This window comes from Perna viridis, chromosome 14 (assembly GCF_037379345.1).
Source record: "Perna viridis isolate PV_CMFRI_1.1 ecotype Kerala chromosome 14, ASM3737934v1, whole genome shotgun sequence".
Taxonomy (NCBI): Eukaryota; Metazoa; Mollusca; class Bivalvia; order Mytilida; family Mytilidae; genus Perna; species Perna viridis.
In genome coordinates, this window is record NC_142458.1 from 4225835 (window position 1) to 4251230 (window position 25396).

Genomic DNA, 25396 nt, shown 5'->3' on the forward strand with positions numbered 1-25396 from the left:
TGTGTGCCCCAGGTGGTGGAATGGGGTACCCCTGGCGTGTTACATGCTGGGGTTGTCAGGCTATAATACGGAAAACCTGACCGCAAACCATAGTGGTGCACCGTGTTGGGAAAGATGCCACGTTCCTCGCACGTTAAAGAACCCTGCTGTGGTATTCGATAGGAGAAGGAACCTTTGCGCTCCGCCACAGGAGGCTAAATTGCCCGACCTTACCCATCTCCCCTTTTTCCAGTGGCAATCAAAATTTGTCGACCCTATTATTCTTGTGTCCCATCCTTTTTTTTTCATTTCCTATTCATTTTATCATCCTTTCATGTTCATCGTCTGAATATAGCTGAAATATTGCTGCTCGGACGTTAAACCCCAACAAACAAACACAGTACAGTCAATTTCGTTTCGTTTCGGTTCATTTCGTTTACTTATTTTTATTTTAAGTTTCGGTTTGTAGTCGAATCTGCCTCATATAACATACAATGTTTCGTTCCCTTTTTCATTTGTCCCCTCGTCACAACAATCGACTTATGCAACTACTACATGTACACTGTACATATTAAAAAAAGAATGTTGTTATCCAGTAGAGTGCTTCAAATGTCAGCTAAATCAAACTGTTTACAAAAATTTAACCAACGTCAGGTAATTATGGGGACGACCGTCTTTAAATCCCTTTTGTTTAAGTTAGAACATAGATTGAAATATCAAGCCATTCAAAGGATTTTTGGTAAGGGACGTAAATAGAATTAAAGGATTGGGGAGGTAGAATTTGTGAAAAATCAAGATTTCTTGTTAAAAAAAATTACCACTTTTAAGGGGGTGGGTGAATGTCCCCTCCACCCACCTCGGATCTGCCACTGATATCAGAATTTATATATCGTGCATTCATCTGTTCTTGATAGTCATGAGTTCTCCATAGCGATATGCATAGGCAATTTGAAATAAAATACAGAATCACACACATCTTTTCACAAGGAATTTACTCACTGAGCACTTCCTCACTTCTATCAGGCTTTGATTTCGCCTTGTTGTGTATAAAGGTGTGTATAATATCAATAAAATTTAGTACCTATTTATTTTACATTTCTCTTTAACCCAAAAAGTTAATTCTTTAAGTACCCATCTCTCCCAACACACATTTTGAATGTATACAAACTTTTATTGAAATTGATAGGTGATATAATCAGCATTCATGTGCTGTCAGGATATGGCATGTCTAGTCAGTAAAAAAATCACATGGTGTGCAGTTCTGGTCATATCTTATTATTTCCTACCCAAAAACATTAAAAACGTCGTGATGTTATGAATTTTTTAAGGGATATAGAATAGCAATAATATGAAAAGAACATTTATTTTTGACGAATTATAATAGAAATAACCTTGTATATCTTTGCTTCTATGCTTGGAACACCGTATCACAGCAAATTAAAAAAATATAAGACATGATTAAAACTTTTTTAGCCATATCAAAGCTAATCAATTATAACATTCACTGGAAGTAATATATTGACCCTGAAAATATGAAATAGCAATGAAAATATATTGAATTATTTATTTTCTTTATTTTTTACTTTCGACTTAAGTCACTCTTGCCCTCCATACAAAAAGTCATATCTTCATCAAGAACTGATAATGTTGTACCCATAAAGTCATAATAAGTCACCCCTCTAAAATGTGTATTTCTCTCAATGTAATGATACAATCTTGCCAATCTTCTGGGAAAATAAAAACAAAGATCAGTTCATATTATGACTTAAAAATTGTAATTATTTAATAAGTAGTTCAACAAAGAGGTAAAAAAACATTGTTATGCTATTAAGATCTGATGACACCAGGATATCAGTTTCATGTCCAGAGCTTGATTTGTAAATCCTGTTAGCACCTGCAGTGATCTGTTGTGTTGGCATAGTAGCATGCACCATTCAAGTTCAAATGCCAATGTTTAGGTCCCTTTTCAGGTACATGTAGTTTTGATATGGATTCATCATTATGGAGTAATGGCATTGCCTATATTTTTTAGATGTGTCAAATTAATGATAATCAGATTTGAATGGTTGTGTATGTTGTTTTCTGTGAAGTATGTTGGATGAATGCTTAATGTTTGTAATTTGATATGCCCGCAAAGGCCTTGTGATTAGGAAATAAAAGTATTTGTATAAATTCAAGCATTGTAAGTTTCACCACAGTTATCATTTGTACATATTGGAAAAAGTATCAGTTCCCTATGGAAGATGGGAATACATTGTATTTTACCATAAGGCCGGAATTAATTCTTGATTGTTTACCCTTTCCCACCTGACCTGAAAATATAGCACAAATCAAAATAATTTATTTTCTTCCTGTGAAAATTTTTTTTTATTTTCTACTGGCTGTAATTGTTGCTGTTTCTGGAAATTTCATTTCCGATGTTGATATTTGGTTTGGTTTAAGAAGTCCATAGGATCACCTCACATGTACTTCTGTATGTCTACATCTAGAGGCATTCCAAAATTGCTTACCAATTCAATGCACATCAAAGGAAACATAACAAGATATATGTACTTGTCAACAATCAGTGTTCTCCCCAGGGCCTTTCAGCATCATGGCAATGTGATGCTATTATGATTTAATGTGATGCTTTCTGAACTAATTTTCCTTTAGATAATATAAAAAATGTGGTACTAGTACTATAATTTCAAAGGAAAAAATGCTACCCAAATTTTCAAGTTTACCAGGATACTGTTTGAATTTTCTAGAGAGAACTGTGTTTTTTCTAAAGATCTCTCGGCACAAGCTTTAATTTAGAAATTGAGGTACTTGTATATGTGTAATCTTGAAAGTATCTGAGCAGAACAACAAACATTTGGTATTCTTTGGAAAAACAATTAATTCAGTTAATAAGGAATTCAGTTTACCAGGATACTATTTGAATTTTCTAGAGAGAACTGTGTTTTTTCTAAAGATCTCTCGTCACAAGCTTTAATTTAGAAATTGAGGTACTTGTATATGTGTAATCTTGAAAGTATCTGAGCAGAACAACAAACATTTGGTATTCTTTGGAAAAACAATTAATTCAGTTAATAAGGAATTCAGTTTATGTGTTCGTAAGAATCAGGCAAAATGAGAAAAATCAGAAACATGCATGTCAATACCCAAACGATCTGATAATGTAATATCACTCAAGGATACTTTCTCTCTTTGAAAAGACCATTATTTGATCACTGCATCACTGGCTTTGCTCAGAAAATTTTTAATAGAATCTTAGAAAAATGAGATTTTTGACAGAATAGTCTGCTCTTCAAATGTTCATTTTCAGTGCATTTCATTGAAATGGTAACTCAATGGTCCAGCATGATATGGCAAATCTTGTCTGTTTTCTTGATTTTGATGATGCAAATAGTCAAATTACACATCAAAAAGATGAGTTTTTTCATTCCATGTATCATGCACTATGAACAGGATTTGCAAGTATAAATTATTAAACACTGTGATTTTATTTTTTTCCATTTTTTCATTTTTTTTATATCTTTCTCCTCATTCTAATCTATATAATACTAAAAGCCCAACTACAATGTATTTATAAACAATAATATAATAGAATATTGTAATATGTATGTTGGACTTCAAAAAATATAATTAAAAAAAATTATTTCTACTGAGACATGATCTTTAATATAACATTTTATTTGTTTTGATAAATAAAATGTTAAATTTTCTCTGTTCAGACAGTCATTTTGTATTACTTCCAGGACATGACTATTTTTTTGGGTTGGATGGAAGTTAAGATACACATGTACATGTACAATGTAATAAACATAGAGCTCACACCCCAAAGCGGTGCTCTCTTATATACAAAGGTTACATGTAACTCCTTGGTCTTTGTTGGTTTGTTGATCTAACATTGATCAGCACTCAATCACTTTTTGAAAGTTCCCCATGTTGGTGCTTCCACTGTTGTCTGTCTCAAGTTGTTACAATCACTTGATTAAAAGAGAAATTTTCCTATGTCCATGCATATACAAGTTTCAAATGGTGATCACACAAGGGTCTGATCGACTGAGTAATATAGAAGTATTGACAGAGCAGGTGTTTTGACCAAGCCACTCATATATTTCTTTTGATTTGTTCCCATCAATAAACCCCCTTTTTCTCAAACTAAAATGCATGTATGCTGATTAATTTGGTTTCAAATTACACTGATCCAAGTACAATGTACATTTGTAGTTATACATTTGTACATGTGCATATGTACATGTAAATGCACGAAGTTGACCAAGCTAACTTTTTGTTTCTTTTCAAGCATTTACTGAAATTAATGAGTCACCCATTTGGATAACTTGCAAAGAGAGTCTGAGTTTTTTAAGTTGCCTATTTATGTTTAAACACTTATTTGAATATGAAGAGCAGACCATGTGAAGAGGGATGTTTAGATAGAGAGTCAATTGGAAGAGCCATCTTCACATATTACATGTAGGGGTGGATAAAAAAGTCAACTAAAAGGTGTCAGTAGTTTCAATCTAGAACTTGATCTGGACTGATTTATGCTAATGTTCTGCCATACTTTTATACAAATATCAAATATCCCTACAAACGTATATAAAAAATATCGTTTTCAATATTATTTTGCTATCTTAAATGTTACTACTTGAAAAATTCTTCTCTAAAATACTGGACCAATTAGAACTAAATTGGAATGATTGTTCTTTAGATTATTTTGTCTAGAACTGATGTGGGATTTTATATCCATCCAAAAACATGGCAGCAGTTACTAAAAATAGAACATAGAGGTCAAACAGCAGTTTTTGCAGATACATGTATCTCTTGAACTGTTAGATGTAGCAAAATTCTGACATGATAAAGGTGTTCAGCATGATAAGATCTATTTGTTTTCAATTGTTCATGTAATTCTGTTAAGCCATTTTGGAGTTTTTTACCCTTTTTTAAGCTTTATAACTTTTTTTAATATTATTACTTTAAAAATATTCTACTCAGAAACTACTGGACAGAATTCAGTATTAGTTGATATGGTTGTTCTTTAGCATTAGGTATTTTTCCAACTTAGCTGCTTTTACAAAAACTAACATGCAGCTTATCAAGCTAGGTGAGCAATTCAGGCTCTAAAAGAGCTTCTACTTCTGAATACCATATAAAATACCATTTGTTGTACAGTGTTAACATCAGTTTAAATATTTTAGATATGTAATGCTGTTCTGCCTGCTTCCTTGTCCACTACACATGAACCAGCAGTGACCTTACATCAATACACTTGCCCAGTATATCCTGTATCAGTAAGTATTGATATCTATAAACTTGCCCAGTATATCCTGTATCAGTAAATATAGATATCTTTAAACTTGCCCAGTATATACCTGTATCAGTAAGAATTGATATCTATAAACTTGCCCAGTATATCCTGTATCAGTAAGTATAGATATATTTAAACTTGCCCTGTATATCCTGTATCAGTAAGAATTGATATTGATAAACTTGCCCAGTATATCCTGTATCAGTAAGTATTGATATATTTAAACTTGCCCTGTATATCCTGTATTAGTAAGAATTGATATTGATAAACTTGCCCAGTATATCCTGTATCAGTAAGTATTGATATCAATAAACTTGCCCTGTATATCCTGTAACAGTAAGTATTGATATTTATAAACTTGCCCTGTATATCCTGTATCAGTAAGAACTGATATCGATAAACTTGCCCTGTATATCTGTATCACTAAGTATAGATATATTTAAACTTGCCCTGTATATCCTGTATCAGTAAGTATTGATATTTATAAACTTGCCCTGTATATCCTGTATCAATAAGAATTGATATCAATAAACATGCCCTGTATATCCTGTATCACTAAGTATAGATATATTTAAACTTGCCCTGTATATCCTGTATCAGTAAGAATTGATATCAATAAACATGCCCTGTATATCCTGTATCACTAAGTATAGATATATTTAAACTTGCCCTGTATATCCTTTTTCAGAAAGTATTATTATATATAATATATATATTCTGTATCAATGTGTAATGTTTAACGGTCCACCAGTTCACTTGCCCTGTATATTCTGTATCAATATGTAATGTTTAATGGTCCAACAGTACACTTGCCCAGTATATTCTGTATCAATATGTAATGTTTAACGGTCCAACAGTACACTTGCCCAGTATATTCTGTATCAATATGTAATGTTTAACGGTCCAACAGTACACTTGCCCAGTATATTCTGTATCAATATGTAATGTTTAACGGTCCAACAGTACACTTGCCCAGTATATTCTGTATCAATATGTAATGTTTAACGGTCCAACAGTACACTTGCCCAGTATATTCTGTATCAATATGTAATGTTTAACGGTCCAACAGTACACTTGCCCAGTATATTCTGTATCAATATGTAATGTTTAACGGTCCAACAGTACACTTGCCCAGTATATTCTGTATCAATATGTAATGTTTAATGGTCCACCAGTTCACTTGCCCAGTATATTCACTGCATCATTAAGTAATGTCTATAATGGTCATATTGACCAGATGTCAAACTTATTTTTATTGTTAATGACATCTTTAAAAGAATTATGAACAAAATAAAATCTTAAAGGTATAGCTGGTCAACAACTTCTGTAGAGTGATTTTCATTATGTATTGTAGTATATACATACCAGGTCATTGATGACAAAAATCCGAGAATTGATTGGGCAACCTAAACTGAAGTATAGCAAGAAGGTAGGACATAGCATTGTTAGACAACTTCATCATTTCCTGTTGTTTTTTATTGTTGTTTTCTATCTCAGGCTATTGCTATGATATTGAATATCAAAATCATCAATATACATAATAAGAGGACTCAACAGATCTTCACATATGGCCCTATCAGACTTACAGTGAATTTTTTGTTGTCTCCACATAGAATTTTCCTTATTTTGTATATACATGTATATGTATGACTACAAAAAAATGTGCCCTCATATATACAGATTGTTAAGTCTATAAGTTAAACATATCATTTTTGTGTCAGAAACTAGTATATTTTATGTGTCTTATATTTGTGGTAGATCATACCCAATATTTCTTGTAGATAGATTTTCCTAGTTTTTTGGAGAGATGATATTTAATGAACATACTTTAGAATTTTAATGTAACAAAACATGGGTCACTGAATTTGATTTTGAGATAACTGAGCCTTAATAAAGGCAACTTTTTACATCATTTTACATGGATTCTGTAAGGAATTTTTCACTTTTTCGCAAACTATTAATAAACTGGTTGATATAATAAAAAAAAATACATATATAATGAACATTTAACTGACATTCTTTCTCATTTCCAAACGAAAATTGGGGACACCAAACTCATTTTTCTTGTTATAAAAAAAACAAACTAAAATTCTCATTAAATTTCTATGAAACAGCTACCCACCAGTAATCTCCCCTTGGAAGAAGATGTTTACAACTAATGTTTCTGATTTTACCAAACAAATGTTTGTGTTAAAATTGTTTTAATACATTTTAAGCATATTATTTTTACATCATTTTAAACACTATTGCTTTAATTGAAAATAAATTTGTCTGTATGATTTTGCAAAATGACAGAAAATAATACTCTGTGCAATAGGTATGTACTACATTGATATCAATCCATGTGAAAAAAGCTTGGATATAGTTGTCTCTACTGTTCAGAGTCAGATACCTGTTAACCTTCTGAGTCCTCTTTGCAGGAGATTTTGCATGACAATATTTTCAACAAATATTTTGTATCACATGTATACAAGTCAGCATATATATATATATATATATATATATGTATGAATAAGTATGGCAAGCCAAAGTGGACAAAAATAAATATTGTCTAATATTAAAAAATCATTTTTTAATATTAGAAATTGATTTTCTAATATTAGAAAATGGGTTTGTTGTATTCAATTACAATTTTTTAATATTAGAAAATCATTTTGTAATATTAAAAAATGTGACTGATTTTGCAATATTGCAAAATGATTTTCTAATGTTACAAATTCTTTTTCTAATATTAAAAATTCATTTTCTAATATTACAAATTCAGTTTGTAATATTACAAAATGTGTGATGTTTTGTAATATTACTAAATCACGAATTTGTATTATAAGAAAAGAATTTCTATTATTAAAAAATATTTTCTGATATTAAAAAATGATTTTGTAATATTAAAAAGTCTGTTTTCTAATATTACAAAATAAATGTTTTCTTAAATGATTTTTCATATTACAAATTCATTTTCTAATGTTATAAAACACTTTTTTAATATTTAAAATTCAATTGAATTTCTAATATTAAAAACAATTTTTTAATATTGGAAATTAATTTTCTAACATTAGAAAATGGGTTTGTTGTATTCAATTACGATTTTTTAATATTAGAAAATCATTTTGTAATATTAAAGAATGTGACTGATTTTGCAATATTGCCAAGTGATTTTCTAATATTACAAATTCATTTACTAATATTACAAATTCAATTTGTAATATTACCAAATGTGTGATGTTTTATAATATTACTAAATCAGGAATTTGTAATATTAGAAAATGAATTTTTAATATTACAAAATGAATTTCTAATATTAAAAAAGTGATTTTGTAATATTAAAAATTCATTTTCTAATATTACAAAATATTGATTTTTGTCCACTTTGGCCATAAGTGTTTAATATTTAATGCAGTTTTAACAATACATATACAAACCAAGGAAGTAAAGCCTGGTGAGAAATTTCTCAAATTACGTGTAATAAAAAATTACTATCTGGATACATTTTTTAACAGTTTTGTAAAATAATCCTCTTCCAGAACTGATAATTCCATTTTGGTAAATGTTTGCATGAATACATGTATTTCTTCTTTTTTTTGTGGGAGTTTTGAAAATAGCAGCCTAATTGTCATTGTTTTTTTACAGTAAGTATCCTTTTTGTTAGAAATGATAAAAGAATTTAATTAAATTGCCAACCTTGACCTTGACATAAATATCCATTCGAAATTGTAAACTATGCAGGATTTTCTTGTTGAAAGGGAAAAGTCTAGAGACCATCATTCAGTTAACCAGGCACATAAGAGATGTATGCTATTTAGGTGCAAAACAGCCAAAATTGAAAAAAAATATGAAAAATACTATAGTGAGAGATCTTTCAGGAGAAAACTGAAGGCAGGAGATTTGTGTCTCCTGCACAGGAGAATATATTTTTTTCAGGAGATTGGTTTATTTTGCAAGAGTCTCCTGCAAAATATGGGAAGGTTAACTTATGTGATTGTGGTCAAAGGAAGCTGCACCCCACAATGAGTAATCAAGGGAACCAAGGTTATAGCGGTAATCAAAAGAATGTAATCCAGGGACAAAGACCCGACATGGAAAACAGACATACACAACAAAGAACATACAGTAACTAAAATCATACATACAAAGTAACAAAAGCAAATGAGCAACTCAGACTCCACTTGAAACTGGGAGCATGTACTAGGTGCACCGGTAGGGTAAGCGTCCTTGGCTTTTCTAGAAACAACCGCCGAGTTGCTCATAAAAAATCAAGTCCAGGGTTGATGAAAGAGGAAAGGAAAACTATGACCCATTGAATAAATCAGTTTTCATGGTGCAGATGGATATACCATAACGATCCATGAGTTCATGATGACGACCATAAAACTTCTGTTGTGATGACTTCAATCTTGTAGCAACATAACCCTGTTCCAGAAGCCTATTTGTTAGAGTTCTAGTGCGATACAAAAAGTCTGCGAAGTTTGGGCAAGCTTTGACACAACACATGAGTTGAAATATGAACACTCCATACGCAGGTGCTGAAGGGATGTTGCCACATATGAAAGGAAAGTTGACAATTCTGAATGAAAAGTCATCACGTTTGTCATAAAGTTTGGTCAATAGTTTTCCTTTACCATCGATTTCTAAGTGTAGGTCAAGATAAGAGGCTGACTTCACAGTGTCTGTAGTATCCTTTATCTCAAGTTCTTTTGGGTAGATGCGATGTATCAAATCCCAGAAATTAGGATTGTTTAAAGATAATATGTCATCTATATAGCGGAAACTGAGATTGAAGGATCTAGCCAAAAGATATTCTTTCTTTCTGATCAGATCAGCTACAAAGTCAGCCTCATAAGAGTGAAGGAATAGGTTAACAAGTAAAGGAGCACAATTTGTTCCCATTGGAATGCTGACCGTTTGTTGAAAAACACGTCCACCACACTGGACAAATATGTGGTCGATTAAAAATTCCAGCATTTTGTAAACATCTTCCTCTGTATATTTGGAAGATGATTTTGAATTATTTCTCACAAAGTATGAGGAATCTCTACCAAGAAATACATATTTGTATCTAGGTTTATCATCTTTTTTGGAAAAACAACGATGTACAATGTTTTTAAGTTGGGATTTTAACTGAGATTTTATTCTGCCTACCTAACCTATATTTCTGTCTTAGGCAACTTACTGCTATGGTATGCATACAAAATTGACTATTGTAATAGTCAGTTATATGACTTATTGACAGTGTCCATACCAAAATAATGGAAAATTATGGATCTCACTCGATGATTAGTGCCAGTATTCTTTAGGATAAATAAAGACATTTTTTAAATTGGGTACCAGTGGATTGCAGGCTAATTTTCATGATATTTCATTATTATGTGTAAGGCTTACTTCAAAATTAGGTACAATCCCTGGGCCCAATCAGAGCAGCTATTTGATGGATAAATGATTGAATGATAGTTGACAGATCAATAACCAATGACCAGATTGGTTCAGGTACTGTAGTTTTGCTTAAAGAACAAATTGCTCATTCTTGACAAAAGTTGGCAACCGAAAGCCATATAAGTTATAAGATGAGTGGATATGGTGAACATGTCAAAGAAAAAACAACCCCACCGGGATAAAAAATGTCAGCTCAATGCCACCTATTGGTCTTCAAACCTCCACACCCCTTGCAGGCTGTAGCTGGCCCTAAAACAACATCATACACAGGTGCAGCTAGGAACACTTGCAGGCTGTAGCTGGCCCTAAAACTACATCATACACAGGTACAGCTAGGAAGGATGCATTTGTTGGAAGTTTCTGTATAATTTTGACTGTATATATATTTTGTATTTCAGCACCTGCGTGCTATAGGAACAACCATGTATGTGCATTATTCTAGGTCTATAGACAGTATACAGATGATGAAAGGTATGGCAAGATTTAGTCATCCCAAATAATGGGTTGATTCTTTTGTGCCACAACTCATTTGCACCAGTATATTTTTCAAACTTCGTACTTGAATAGTGCCAGAAAAATAAGAGTACTTGTGCACCAAAATATAGGTGTATTTGCAATTACCTTTAAAACTTGTTGTAAATATGACTTGACAACATGTCTCTATAGCAAAAAAAATCATTTATGCTCCACTTTATGTTCACTTCAACTGTAGGGAATTTACTTAAAATCAATGTATGCGTTTACAGATAATTCACTACTAAAATTTGACTGGATTAGAGTATCATGTTCTGAAAAGGTTAAAATTCACAAATTTAAACTCAGCAAAAGAGTAACACTATTCATTAAAAAAACATGTGTGTAATGATATTTCATTTTAAGAATGGGAAAAGTCTTTCAATGTGTTTCAAAATTTATGGTGGTTAATATATTTATTCACAGTCCTGAGTCCAATTTTCAAAAACTTCAAAACCATACTTTTTCTATCTGTGATCATATCATGCTGCACACCATAGAGCATTTTATTGGCACATGATAATTGAACAGAAATAGTAAACACTTGATTAATGCAGATTCTATAATTCATTTACATTTGATTTTATAATAATTCATAATTTTAGTTCACATCTAATGCTCAGACTAATTTTGTTATTGAATGTTTGCAGAGTTAGAATTACCTGATACCTTCTTATCTTGGTACAAAGTGGTTGTCCTGCATGTATGGTATGTATTTCTATATTTCTGATGGGATATTGTAACATGGTATGAACTCTCATTCAATAAACTGATCAATTCCAAGTTTTTTTCCTGGCAAAAAAAAATTTGGTTTTATAATGCTGTCGTAGCTTCTAAATTTTAGTTTATTTACAAAAACTTGGGTAAAATTTTTCTCATCTTTTTTCAAATTTTGACACATTGTTTCTAGGGACATGGCATAGGGCCCTATAGTTTTTGGAGGACTTTGCCTCACCCCTTTGGAAATAAGGGGCTAAATAGGGAAAATGGGTGTTCTCTTTAAAATTGATAAAAATATTGTTGATCCAATTTTTATGATTCAGATGTCAATCTATTTCTTTTAAGGGTAGGGTTGTCTTTAACCCTTCTGGTGTTAGAGGGAAAGGGGTACAAATCGGGCCGCCACCCCAAAAAAGCAACTTTTTTTTATTTTTGGTTCGATTTCTAAAAAATTCCTTTTATTGAATTCCTTATGAAACTATGGGCATGTGTTTTTCAAAGCAGACTTCAGATACCTCTTACAGTTTTCGAGTTATGAGAGGTCAAAGGAGCCACACCTTAGAAAATTAAAAGTTTTGGTCTGATTTAGAAAATTTTTAATTTAACTTCAATTTTTGTGCTGCATTGTGTCCAAACCAGTTATTGTGTCCATAACGAACTGTAAATTCCTGTGATTAAATGTGTTAAAAACTAATATCGTGTCCACACTTGTCCAAAGTGATCATAGTTGGACATGTTTTTTCTGGAAAAATCCCCAAATATGATCCAGTAAAATTGTGAACAATCTCACTTTCTGATAACCCTCCTCTCAATGCATGTGAAATCTTCATCAAATTTTGTTTAGCAGTTTGAGAGGAATTGCTGATGAGAACTGGGACTGATTAGAAATGGGACAAACAAATGGACGAACGGCATGATCACTATATACTGGTACCTCCTACTGTTCTAGTGCATATTAAAAAAAAAACATTTATTGAGAACTAAGTATTTAATTTTAAAATTTGTTTTATAAAATTGTTTAAAACAAAATGTATACTATCAATTTTGGTCAAGATGGTTAAACAAGTTACTTGTTTGTCATTTTGGGTTGGACCTTTACTGACTTGTACATGTATTCTAGTTTACCTGTTAGTTTTTGTAAAACTGTAGATATTTCATTGTTTTATCTTGTGAATATCATTAGCATTGTATTTACAGTGCCATGTATATGATGTTGTTGTTGTATTCAATGTCAAATCTTGCTACCCATAAATTATGTAGCTCAAAATTTTATTGAGTACATTTATTAATCTTGGTTCCCTTGATTACTTTTATAGCTATTAGCTTATAATAATAGATGCAAGTAAACAATTTTTTTTTATTGAGTATGATATTTAGTTACTAATGCAAAATGTGCTGTTATGCAGTGCAATGAAAAAGAATGTATATAGGTTACAGACCACCAATTCAACCAATGACCATTTGGTACATACGCAAAAATAGTGATGTGAAAAATTTCTTATTATATTTCAAAAATTAAAACTATCTGAAAGGAAAAACATTTCTGTTCATTTTATCTGTGCATTTTTGTTTTGGTGCTGTAAATAATGATTTCTGAATATACCACTATCTTCTGAAAGCAATGGGATTTCCTATGCTATTTATAAACCCTTCATATTCAAATTTATCTGCCTTATGTAAAAATGATATTTAAATTCATTTGACAGGATGATAATGTTGCGTCTTACTAGAGAGGGACCTGAAGGAAGAATGGCTAGAAATGGACTTGTTGCTGCTATGTGGAGAGATATTGATATCAAGAATAAAACTTTACTGGTACATATTGTATCATTACAAATCGTTGTGGAAATTAAAAAAAAAAACATCTTTATGTGAAACTCATGCTACTAATATTTAGTAGTTTCATTCGCATAACAATTTCTAAATCACATGAGGTTTTTTATTAATATTATAAAGAGATACAGACGAGACAATTTCAATATTATCTGCATATTTACCATTTCAAAGCTTTTCCATCTCTTCCAGACTCAGTGCTTAACCCCATCTCTTAATGCAAATTAGTACAGTATACTATAAACAGGCTTCCAGGCTCAGTGCTTAACCCCACTTGTTTATGCAAATTAGTACAGTATACTATAAACAGGTTTTATTAATCAGGACATTGAAGGTCAAAGGGGTTCAAACTTTTATTCTATAATATTCTTGTGAACATACTTTCATAAATATTGCTCCATTTCAATTAACAGACCATTCAAATGGATCTGCCTATGCATTTTGGGTGATGGCTTGGTATTTAGTTGTTTAACTTCAAGTACAATTATATTGAAATTTTCATATGTAATAATAGCATAATATTATTATACTCATATAAATAAAGTTATTTTTGTTTACGATTGCATAAAAATTGTAGTCATATATGTAAGATTATATTAGGCAGTCGTCGTCTGCTTCATTGTTCTTGTTCTCAGCAGACATTATATTTAACAATAACTTGAGTGTAAGTGAATAGATCCTTAAGAAATTCTACCACAAGATGCAATACCACAAATGGAATACTGGGATTGATATTGGGGTTGTGATTCAAGTCATTTTGAAATAATGGCAAAAGAGACGTTACTTTGATTATCCTAAATTTTAGAGCTTTTTTCATGATGGAATGGTATGTCCGTATTTGCCCCTACTCTTAAGGGTTTTACTTGTGTAGTGGTATCAAGCCTGGCCTTTGGAATTATTATTTTTTTTGAGGGGGAGGTGTATAGTTTCTGTTTGATTGACTGTCCACATATCGTGTAGGTGAGATCTGGGATGAGGGCAGAAGCCCCAGACAAAAGCCTACCCCCTGTAGAAATTTTTAAAATTAAATTTAGAAAATATATGTACCTTATTATTCAAAATACTTTGTAAAATAAGAGATTTTAATGTCTTAATGTTCATAATTAATTATTTAACTATGATAACAACCTTTAATTACTTTGAAATTGATTTCAATCAGAAAGTATTTAACATTAAATGTTTTGTTTTCATTGGAAGTCCTGAGATGTTTTATAATTATTTTTTGTTGATATACTGATTAGGATTTTATGTTTTCTGTGCATTAATCTCTTAAACTACTCAGTGGGAAAAAATGATGCATTAATAGGAAGATTGGGCATCATGAAAGTTATTTCTACTGTCAATTGTCTACATAATCCAAATTTACTAAACCATTCAAGGGGTTTTGATACAATTTTTTAGGAAGGTTTAGCTACATACATGTATGAAGATTGTAATAATTGTCAGTTGCTCTCCGTATTTCTAGATGCACTTGTTTATTTTCAGGAGCATGGTAGTACCAGGAAGAGAGCAGATTATAAACATTTACAACAACATTTCTATGGATCTTTGTTGTCTTATGACGAGGTATTTGTTACTGTTGTAGTTTTTATACAACTGTTAAAAAATTGGGTTTGTATAATGGTATAATGTTGTCCTTGTTGTTGTGGTACATAACACTTCACGTCCAGACAATAACTTCAGTAAAAATGTATACCACAAAATGGATTTGTTTAGGCGGCTGTGACTTGAACTGTTTAGCAATTAGGGACCAAAAAGGGACCATAAACAGGTATTTTCATATTGTCTGGATAATAACTTGAGTAAATATGAATGAATGGCTTTGAAATTGTGCCACAAAGTGACATTCCACAAAAGGAAGGCTGTGATTGATTTTTAGGATTATGACATATAAGTGAATGAATTGCTTTAAAGTTGTTGTAAAAGGTGCCATACCACAAAAGGAAGGCCGTAATTGATTTTGAGTTTTGTAACTTGAACTGATAAGGAATGAGGGACCAGAAACAAGCATTGTCATTATTTTCATAGAATGGATCTTTTTAAAATTGAACCAAGGGTTCCATACCACCAAAGGAAGGCTGGTTTGTGCTTATTGTGGAATAATGGGGCTAAAAAGGGGCCACTACAATTCTGTTCAAATTCTTTTCCTGTGTCAAATATTTATTCACAATAAAAATTCATTGCTTGAATGGTTTGTCCATACTTGCCCCTACTGTTCTGGTTTTGACCTAAGTGGTTGTATCAAGCTGTGCCAAGTGATGCATTTTATTTGTTATATGATGATAGATTGTTACTTGGTAGTTTTATGTTGTTTGTCAATATGTACATTGAAAAATCAGGGAGTCTTTAATAGTAGTCTCTGCCTCTACAAAGACTTTAACTAGATCAATCTTTTGATGTTTTTCACCACCTGCATATGGAGTTTTCATATCACAACTCATAGGTTATGCTAGAGCTTGCCATAACTACACAGACTTTTTGTATCATGCTAGACTTCTTACAGTTAAGCTTCTGGAACAGGGTTATGTTGCTACAAGATTGGAGTCATCACTACAGAAGTTTTATTGTCGTCATTATGAACTTTTGGATTATTACGGTCGTCTGAATATAGCTGAAATATTGCTGCTCGGACGTTAAACCCCAACAAACAAGATTATTATGGTGTATCCATCTGCACCATGAAAACTGATTTATTCAACGTGTCATAGTTTTCCTTTCCTTTCGTCTGACATGGACTTGACTTTTTATAAGCAGCTTGGCAGGTGTTTCTAGAAAATCAGAGGACGCTTACCCTACTGGTGCCCCTGGTCCATGCTCCCAGTTTTTAGTGGAGTCTGAGTTGTTCATTGACTTTTGTTATTTTGTATGTATTATTTTAGTTACTTTATGTTCTTTGTTTTGTTAGTCTGTTTTCCATGTCTGGTTTTTGTCCCAGGATTACATTCTTTTGATTTCTGCCAGAATCTTGGTTTCTTTGATTACTCTTACATATGCTAAATATTATTTTAAAAATATGTTGGTTTGAAAGACAATATTGACCAATATCTGTCCAGAGAATACTCATGAAATCAAAATCTGTAATCGCTGCCTCTCAGCCAAGATTGAGCCATTAAAAAGATAGAATTATTATATAGATTGAATTATCAGTGATTCATTGAATGTTACCTGTGTTAGAATTATTGTATAGATTGAGTTATCAGTGATTCATTGAATGTTACCTGTGTTAGAATTATTGTATAGATTGAGTTATCAGTGATTCATTGAATGTTACCTGTGTTAGAATTATTGTATAGATTGAATTATCAGTGATTCATTGAATTATACCTGTGTAAAAAAAAATTAAAAAATGTGAAATAAAATCTTGAATTTCCTTCTCGGACTTTCTCCCGTCAAAATGTCACAACATGAATCACCAAATTTGAAATTTATGTTGAAAATAGCATTAACTTATGGAGAAAATTTATATTATTAATTAGGTAATCAATTGGTTATTGTGCATAACCAGAATATAATCACTTGTGCCTAAAACCCATGAAGATGTAATTCATATGTCACATTTCAGGGTATACTGTGTCATGAATGACTAATGTAACATCTCATTTCAGGATATACTGTGTCATGAATGACTAACATATCTTCTCATTTCAGGGCATACTGTGTCGTGAATAACATTCCTTCATATTTCAGGGTATACTGAGTCATGACAGAGTATTAGCTGGTGCTGTGTGGAGAGACTTTTTTGAGTTGAAAGAAGTTGATGCAGAAAAGATAGATATTATGGTAGAGTACATCAGAAAACAGGTTTGCTATTTACATGTTCTTTAATAAAATGGAGAGGTTTTACACAATCACATAAAATATTCAGTCACTGTCATTATTGCCCATGGTCACAATAGCTTAAGCATAAGTATATTGGTGTCTATCAAATACGTACCACAAAGTTCTACACCATTAAAGTAAGGCTTGTATTGATTTCAGTATTATAACCATAACCTTTCTGGAATAAGAGACTAAAAGAAGCATTTTAGTGGTTTTCACACAATAGTTTGTCATAGTTTAAGTGTATGGACCTCAAAAGTCAGACTAGGATTGATTTTAGGGGTTATGGCACTAATCATACCAATCATGATTCCGTAATTATTTGCCAAAATATAAGCTTTTGCTTACACTATGTATAAATTGTACATTTCTTATATCTATTTAAAATTTTAAAGTTTTTTTCAGAAAAGTATCAAGTTTGAATATTTCACTATAATGTAGGGTTCAACCACTGTCTTATTAAGCTGCATCATCTGAAGCATTATCAGAATTTTTTGCTCAAAATGATTTTTTTTTGTAGGGAAGCTTAATAGCATTTACTTGGTCAGGAAACCAAGCTCTGTCAATCATTCACTCAAAACTCAATTAAGAGATTAAAGCAAAGATGTAGTGTCCATAATTGTCCTAATGGTTTGGGTTTGACATCTGCAGATGGGTTAAAGTTGCTCTCATTCAGAATTTTAAGAATTGATTATGTGATTTGTGAAACTTTTTACATTTAAGGTAGCTGAGTGATATGTATAAAATCACAAAAAGGTTACTGTGAAAGTATTATTGTTCGTGGGGTACCAATTTTTGTGGTTTTCATTGGAAGGCCAATCTACAAAGTTTGGTTTCCATTGAAAAGGAGATTTCCATTGATGTGTGTACTGAAAATCTCAAATCCATGAATTCAAGAATCCACTGACTTGTGTTTCATCCCTAATACACAAAAATTGATATCGACAAATCAAAGTACTTTCACAATGTTAGGTTTTTTGTAATTCATGTATTCCAATTTAAAATACAAAGTGTATAGTCATAACACAAAGAAAGTAAAGTGGTAGAGTAAATCTTTTTCATCTCAGAATCAATTATGAATATTGCATTTCAATTTTGTTTCTTATGTTCATTTTGAAAGGTCATTCTTTAAACTACTATTTCTGATCCTCAATTAAAATCTGGACTCAAAAGCATTTTAATTTGTTGTTATTCTATACAAAGAATGGATTTGACACTCCATGGGTATTTCTAGGAAAACAGAGTCGACCCCAGATTGAAACTCCGTGAGTATTTCTAGGAAAACAGTTGACCCGAGATTTCCGTGGGTATTTCTAGGAAAACAGAGACAACATTTTGGTTTTTTTGTCATTTTTTCCCTTTCTGGATCCTTGAATTTTATTTTTTTGATTACATATCAAATACTGGTTCCCTTGAATTCCCTTTAAAATGTTACTTATTCTCACATCGTTTGTGTTTTTGAAGTGTATACAAATCTTTTAAATAAGGTACAGTTAAGTAAATCTACACAAAACTGATCCTGAAGTTATCTTGTTTTGGAGCTTTCTGAATATTCCTTCATCTAAATATGATGCTGAACCTTCCTGTAAAATATTTTCAAAATCCCTGGATATGCTTACAAGAAAATATGAACAACAGATATTTCCTTTAGATATCCACCAAGTTTGTTATGCTGAATATTTTTCTATATGTGGCTGGTGACCCTCAATAAGCATCTTTGAATTTTTTTTTTACAAGTTTAACCAACTCTTACCTATTATTTTTTGTAGATAAAACATCTGGATGAACAGGAAGGTCACTTAATGTTGGCATCAGGAAGGATAACTCTACTCCCTTTCCAGCAATCTTAACACTCCCTGTCTATAGATGAATACTTAGAACTGTGTCTATTGAATGACCTCAATTATGGTTTTGTTTTCTGAATTAAAATTAAATGTTTACTAGGAATGTTTTATGATTCAAGAAAAAACTGGATTCTACAACACTCTAACCAATAGTTATTACGGACGTAGACCTAAGGTAAGGGACATCACTCTTGAAATCAGTGATATGTTTGTATTATATTCAATTTCACCAAAGCCTTTCAAGCTTTCCTTTGAAACAGAATGAAAAGTTACTTTGATGCTCACATGAGGTAGACGTAAAATGCTGAATACAAACGTTCAATGATTTGTATGAGTTGTGTCAGGTCTACCTCATTAAAAACTCCCTTTAACAGAATTCTCTAAACACATAGAAAACAACCATGGATAAGCTGTGATCGTTTTAATAGTGCATATATAAATAGTAAAAATAAACATCAAACTAATACTGAGTATTCCAACATAACAACAACAAAGAACATAATCAAGTCATCATATTGAAATTAATAGACGTGTTTGGCTATTTATGAAATCCTGCTACCATCACATGGTGGATTTCAATTTTTTCACCTTTTGTTTGTTGGGTACCAATTTTCAAGGTTTTCATGGGTAGGTCAAACCACGAAATTTGACTCCCAATGAATAGTATATTCCCATTGATGTGTATACTGAAAACTTCAAAACCATGAATTCAAGAATCCACGAAATTGAGTTTCTTCCCTGATCCATGAAAATTGGTATCAACGAATTAAAATACTTAAACAGTATAATGAGAATAGATATGGTCAGACAGCAACCCTACCAGGCTCAGGCCCTGTCAGGTCAAGGCCACCCACAGGTCTTATTTTCAAAATTTTTTCACCAATTTCATATTACAAATACTCAAATTGTAAGTTTTTTTTTATTAAACCTCACAATTAAAGAGAAATAAATTACATTGAAAGCATTGAAATAAACTGAAAAAAGAGAGATAATCCTTTAATTTGAGCAAAATTTGGTTGCTTTGTTAAGGTACTTTAAAAATAATTTTCTGAGCCATCCTTTGTCAATGTAAAGCTGACCCTATACTATTTGACATACATATACATTAGAACAATAGACATAAGTTGGACAAAATTTATCCTGTGTCACCTATATCATAGGATCTGTCTGATTTTTGCATGGACAGCCTCTTAAATGTTTGCAAGTCGGAGCAGAAATGGCGTAATTGTTATCATTAATCAACTTATACAGGAACAAATGGGTAAATTAAAGCCCATCATTTAAGTTTTTTGTGGTGCAATTTCCAAAATTTGGAGGTCAAAGGTCAACATAAAAGGCTCATTAGAGTTACAAACTTGGACATACAACTGTTTACATTGCAAATGTTAAACCAAAAAATTAAAAGCAAGTTTGCATCTGCTCTAAAAATTTCAGAATTTCTTGGGTCTTTATTTTAACAATGAAAAAGATAAAAATATAACATTTAACTATTTTCCACTATGCAGACATACCTTAACAAAACTATGTTCACAGTTGTCAAGTTAAAGTCAAATGATTTAAAAAAAAAATGACAATAATGCACTAATTTGGTTTCCCTATTGAGCCTTGGCCTCAAATTTAAATTGAAAGTAATTAAACCCTTCAAGGAGTCTGAAAAAAAATCAAAAATCTAAATCTACATTATTAAAAGTTTCAGAATGAGTTTTTATCAATACAGTTTTTAGTTAGTCACATTTTTAGGAATAATAAAGTAGCCTAAAATCATTTTATCAATACAGTTGTTACTTAGTCACATTTTTAGGATTAATAAAATAGCCTAAAATCATACTTTTTTATGGCAGTGAGTGGGTAGATTAATCATTTTTTTCAAACAATAGTTGAAAAATGGTTAAGTTTTTTGGGAATTAGAGAAACAGAACACAAACTATATTTTGTCAAGAGACTTGATCACCCACCATTTACAAGGAATAAAAGTGCCTTCCCTCTTCCTCATAAATTTGACTGACACAGCCCTAAATACATTTTTGTAATACAACTTTTCAATAATCAGTGAATACCATAAAACTGGTGTGATCTGTTGAAGTACACAATGAAATCTTTGGCAAAAATCTGCATTGATAAGCAGGAAAAACAATACAATTTATACAGACATGGCACTGAAAAAACCTTTATTTCACAAATTAAAATCTAACTTTCTGTTATTTAACAACTGTTAAACTGGTCTAGATTACACAGCAATCAGTTCAAAAAATTCCTGCGAAGGAATAGTTACCTTTAAGTAAATACATGTATCCAATAACAATGGCAGAAGTCAGCAATAAAAAAAATTAAAAGTTTTATTAAAGAAAGGTTTTCCTAATACATACCCACAAATAAATAATAAAATAGCACCAACTGGTTTACTTAGACATTCTGGTACCCAACACATTGGTTTTTCTGGTATCATACTGAACATAATGACATTCTGGTAAACGGTGGAATCTGGTACCACACCTAACTTCATGATTTTATAGTACCACAGCGAATATAACATTGCTAAGAATACACAATTTGTACAGGAATTTTATATTAAAGAGCAAACAAAACCACTTACAATAATATAATAAGCCACATACCAAATTTGAAATCAATCCATTAATTAGGAGTGGAGAATTTTTCCTATCATTCCATATAGTCAAATTCAAAATTTACACAAAGTCCTACAAACAGTAAGTTCACACTGCACAACAATCAAAATTGCTTACAACGTGTGCCTCAATTACATAAAGCCAAATTTGTAATCAATCCATTCATTGGGAGCCAAGACAATTATGACAAAATTTGGAATGATGGACTGACAAGGCGATAATAATATACCAAGCACTTGTTGAGTGGTGGTAAAAACACAACATAAGACGGTATTGTATGATGATATCATATAACAAACCATCCTATCGTATAATGATACCACATAACATACCACCCTATTGTATAATGATACCACATAACAAATCATCTTATTGTATGATACCACATAACATACCACTTTATCGTATAATGATACCACATAACATACCATCCTATTGTATAATGATACCACATAACATACCATCCTATCGTATTTCACTATAATTATGCACATATATGAAACAATAAATTTGATATGATGTGAAAGTTCAAGCTGGATATGGATATTTTTTTCCATCAGGTAAAAGTTTTCAACCAAATAATATAATTGGTAATATTTCGGATTGGGAAAAACATTTTTTTACATGAAACCCTTTTTGTTTCACAAATAGAGCCAAGAAGTCCTGAATGAAATGAAGATTGTACACCATAATAATGAAAATAAGCCTCATCATAGTATAATCCCCAACCAATGAAAACAGAGATAAAAGAGTTTTTTCTGGATTAATTACAAAAGGTCATTAACAGCACAACAGTTATAGAGATTTCAAATTTAGCAGAAATGTCAAATATACATGTATGTCTCTTATATCCATACTTTTAATGTTATGAGTTTTTAGGAACACATTTCACAATGTCAAATTTTGGCTTGTATACAACTAATAACTTCAACACTACCAAAGCTTAGAAATAAATAAAATGCTGATTACTGGTAACAAAATAATGAACACAATTAACAAGACGTATAGTTTCATGTAAAATTCTTTACTCTATATTCAGCTTAAAAGAGATATAAACCTTCATCAAGGTAAGCTACAAACTACAACTATATACTGACAATTAAAAAAAATATTTTACATGGCACAGCTTGATACAACCACAGAGTTACCCTGAACAGCACATCATTCAAGCTTAAAACAGCTCTGAATTTGGATTGTAATTAACATTTGATACAGCAAAAGTGTACGTCACAGAATAACTAGCACCCACCTGACTTAAGCAATATTCTATTTTTTAGATTTTATTCTGACTAAAATATTCCCTATCATACCATATAGTGAAAAATGAGAGACTTCCACAAAACAGGAATTTGATAACAGACAGCACCCACAATTGCTTACAATTTTTGCATCATCTATATAAAGCCACACACCAAATTTAAAATCAATCTGTCCATTGGGAGCTGAGATAATTGCATCAAAATCTGGATGAACAGGATAATTCCTATATACCACTCACTCATTGATTGTGGGTAAAATATTGTTTGAATGTGTGTAACTCTATTTGTCCTCTTATTCCTAATCGGCCATAACCCCCCTAAATTAATTCCAACCTTCATTTTGTGGTATGATATAAAACAAATCAATACACCCATACTTGTCTAACAGTCAACTGTCTACAACAACACCATAACATTACACATCCAAAACTTTTGTCACATAAAAAATATGTCACATCCATGAATTAAAACTGACTCTAAAATAATGTCTATATAAAAAATGGATCACATTCTATCATTGTACACTAGAAGACAGTATTGCACAACACATGTAACACTAATATCCAACATCTCAATTAATACATATACAACACTGAACTCATATGAGTGTAAAAGAAATCAAAATATATATTTACAAAAAAATGTCCATAGGACATGACCTTGTTGACAATAAGAATAAAAGATACAAAATGCCCATAAAATAGTAAAATTTATATACCAAGGTTTTTAAGCCCTAATCTAGGTGTGGTTATTGAACAAATGGCCAAGTACCGATATTAGATACAAATTACTTTTATATGGAACAGAGTAAGCAAAGTTTGATTCATATGAAAATCACAACACCCCACTTCATCTCCAATAAATAAAAGATCTACCTAAAATAAGACTTAATGCCCAGCACTAAACTGTATTTGTCTGTTCCTCAAGTTATATTTATTATCCGTTAATTTGTGTACACCATTAGTCACGTTTTTGTTCTGTTGAGGTTTGTCTTTACAGTTACCGTTGAAACATTTGGTTAGCTTGGGGGATTCTGGTAGTTTACCATTCTTTTCTTCAAATTCTAGCTGAGCTGGAGTCAAATAAAACCCTTCATGTAAAGTCTGAAACATAATACAGTGTAGTGAAATGGTTTACTTGGGGACTGTTACCCTAAATTCAATAATGTGAAAGTACTATAATTTGTGGGGTACCACTTTTCATGGTTAGGCAAAACCACAAAATTTGGTTCCCAACAAAAAGGAGAATCCCATATGTGTATACTGAAAACCTCATAACCACAAAATTCAAGAATCCACGAACTTGGGTTTCTACCTTAATCCACGAAAATTGGTATCCACAAATTAAAGTACCAGGTACTTAATCACAGTAGTACTTGGACTAAATCATAAAACAAACATGAATCATAAATGTACACAGCATACTGAAACTTGTGATTTTTATATGATGTGTATTTTTTGTATTTAGTAACCAATTAGTCCTTAACATAAACAAAAAGTGTTCACCAGCCAAAAAAAGACACCTAACACTAATCGGTAAATGGATATTTTTTATCTGTTCTAATCAATCCAAACCATCATAGACATCATCAGCATTTTATCAGTTCTAATCAACCCAAACCATCACAGACACCTTCAGCACATGGTTAACTTTTTTGAAGTTTTAGTACAGTATAATTTAGGCATAAAGGAATATTCCTATACATAAATAGATGTTGTTACATACTACAATGACACCTTTCTGTTTCTGGCCCTGTTTTTGTCCATATCTGTTTATGAAACATTTTTGTAATTTACCCAGTTTCTCTTACTACACGTTCCTCGCACGTTAAAGAATCCTACTGTGGTATTCTCCCGGAGTAGGAACCATAGGGCTCTGCCACAGGAGGCTAAATTGCCCGACCCTACCCACCTCTCCCTATTTCCAGTGGCAATCAAAATTTGTCAAGCCCTTTGTCCTTGTGTCCCATCCCTTTTTCATTTCATCATCATTTCATGTTCATTTTATCATCAATTTCATGTTCATCGTCTGAATATAGCTGAAATATTGCTGCTCGGACATTAAACCCCAACAAACAAA

At 31.6% G+C, this 25396-nt stretch overlaps 2 protein-coding genes across 4 annotated transcripts in view; one reads left to right on the forward strand and one right to left on the reverse strand.

Moving 5' to 3' along the window:
• Positions 1–474: 474 nt before the first annotated feature.
• LOC148597795 (ubiquinol-cytochrome-c reductase complex assembly factor 1-like) lies at positions 475–19534 on the forward strand. 2 transcript variants are annotated; one of them, XM_088561482.1, is made up of 10 exons: positions 475–633; positions 5166–5258; positions 6630–6704; positions 11101–11173; positions 11866–11923; positions 13642–13750; positions 15254–15334; positions 17456–17569; positions 18791–18852; positions 19357–19534. In XM_088561482.1, the coding sequence occupies exons 1-10, from the start codon at positions 535–537 to the stop codon at positions 19358–19360; spliced, it is 768 nt and encodes a 255-aa protein (XP_088417608.1). In that variant the 5' UTR covers positions 475–534; the 3' UTR covers positions 19361–19534. The 2 variants fall into 2 exon arrangements, with proteins under 2 accessions (XP_088417608.1, XP_088417607.1); XM_088561481.1 differs by lacking the exon at positions 18791–18852.
• Positions 19535–19837: 303 nt separating this feature from the next.
• LOC148597796 (phosphatidylserine synthase 1-like) overlaps positions 19838–25396 on the reverse strand; it is a 37279-nt gene continuing 31720 nt past the window's right edge. The window contains exon 13 of one of the 2 annotated variants that reach the window (XM_088560569.1): positions 19838–24420. In XM_088560569.1, the coding sequence (XP_088416695.1) occupies positions 24205–24420 (216 nt within the window). In that variant the 3' untranslated portion in view covers positions 19838–24204. The remainder of the gene's footprint in view (positions 24421–25396) is intronic. The other variant, XM_088560570.1, reaches the window with a different exon arrangement.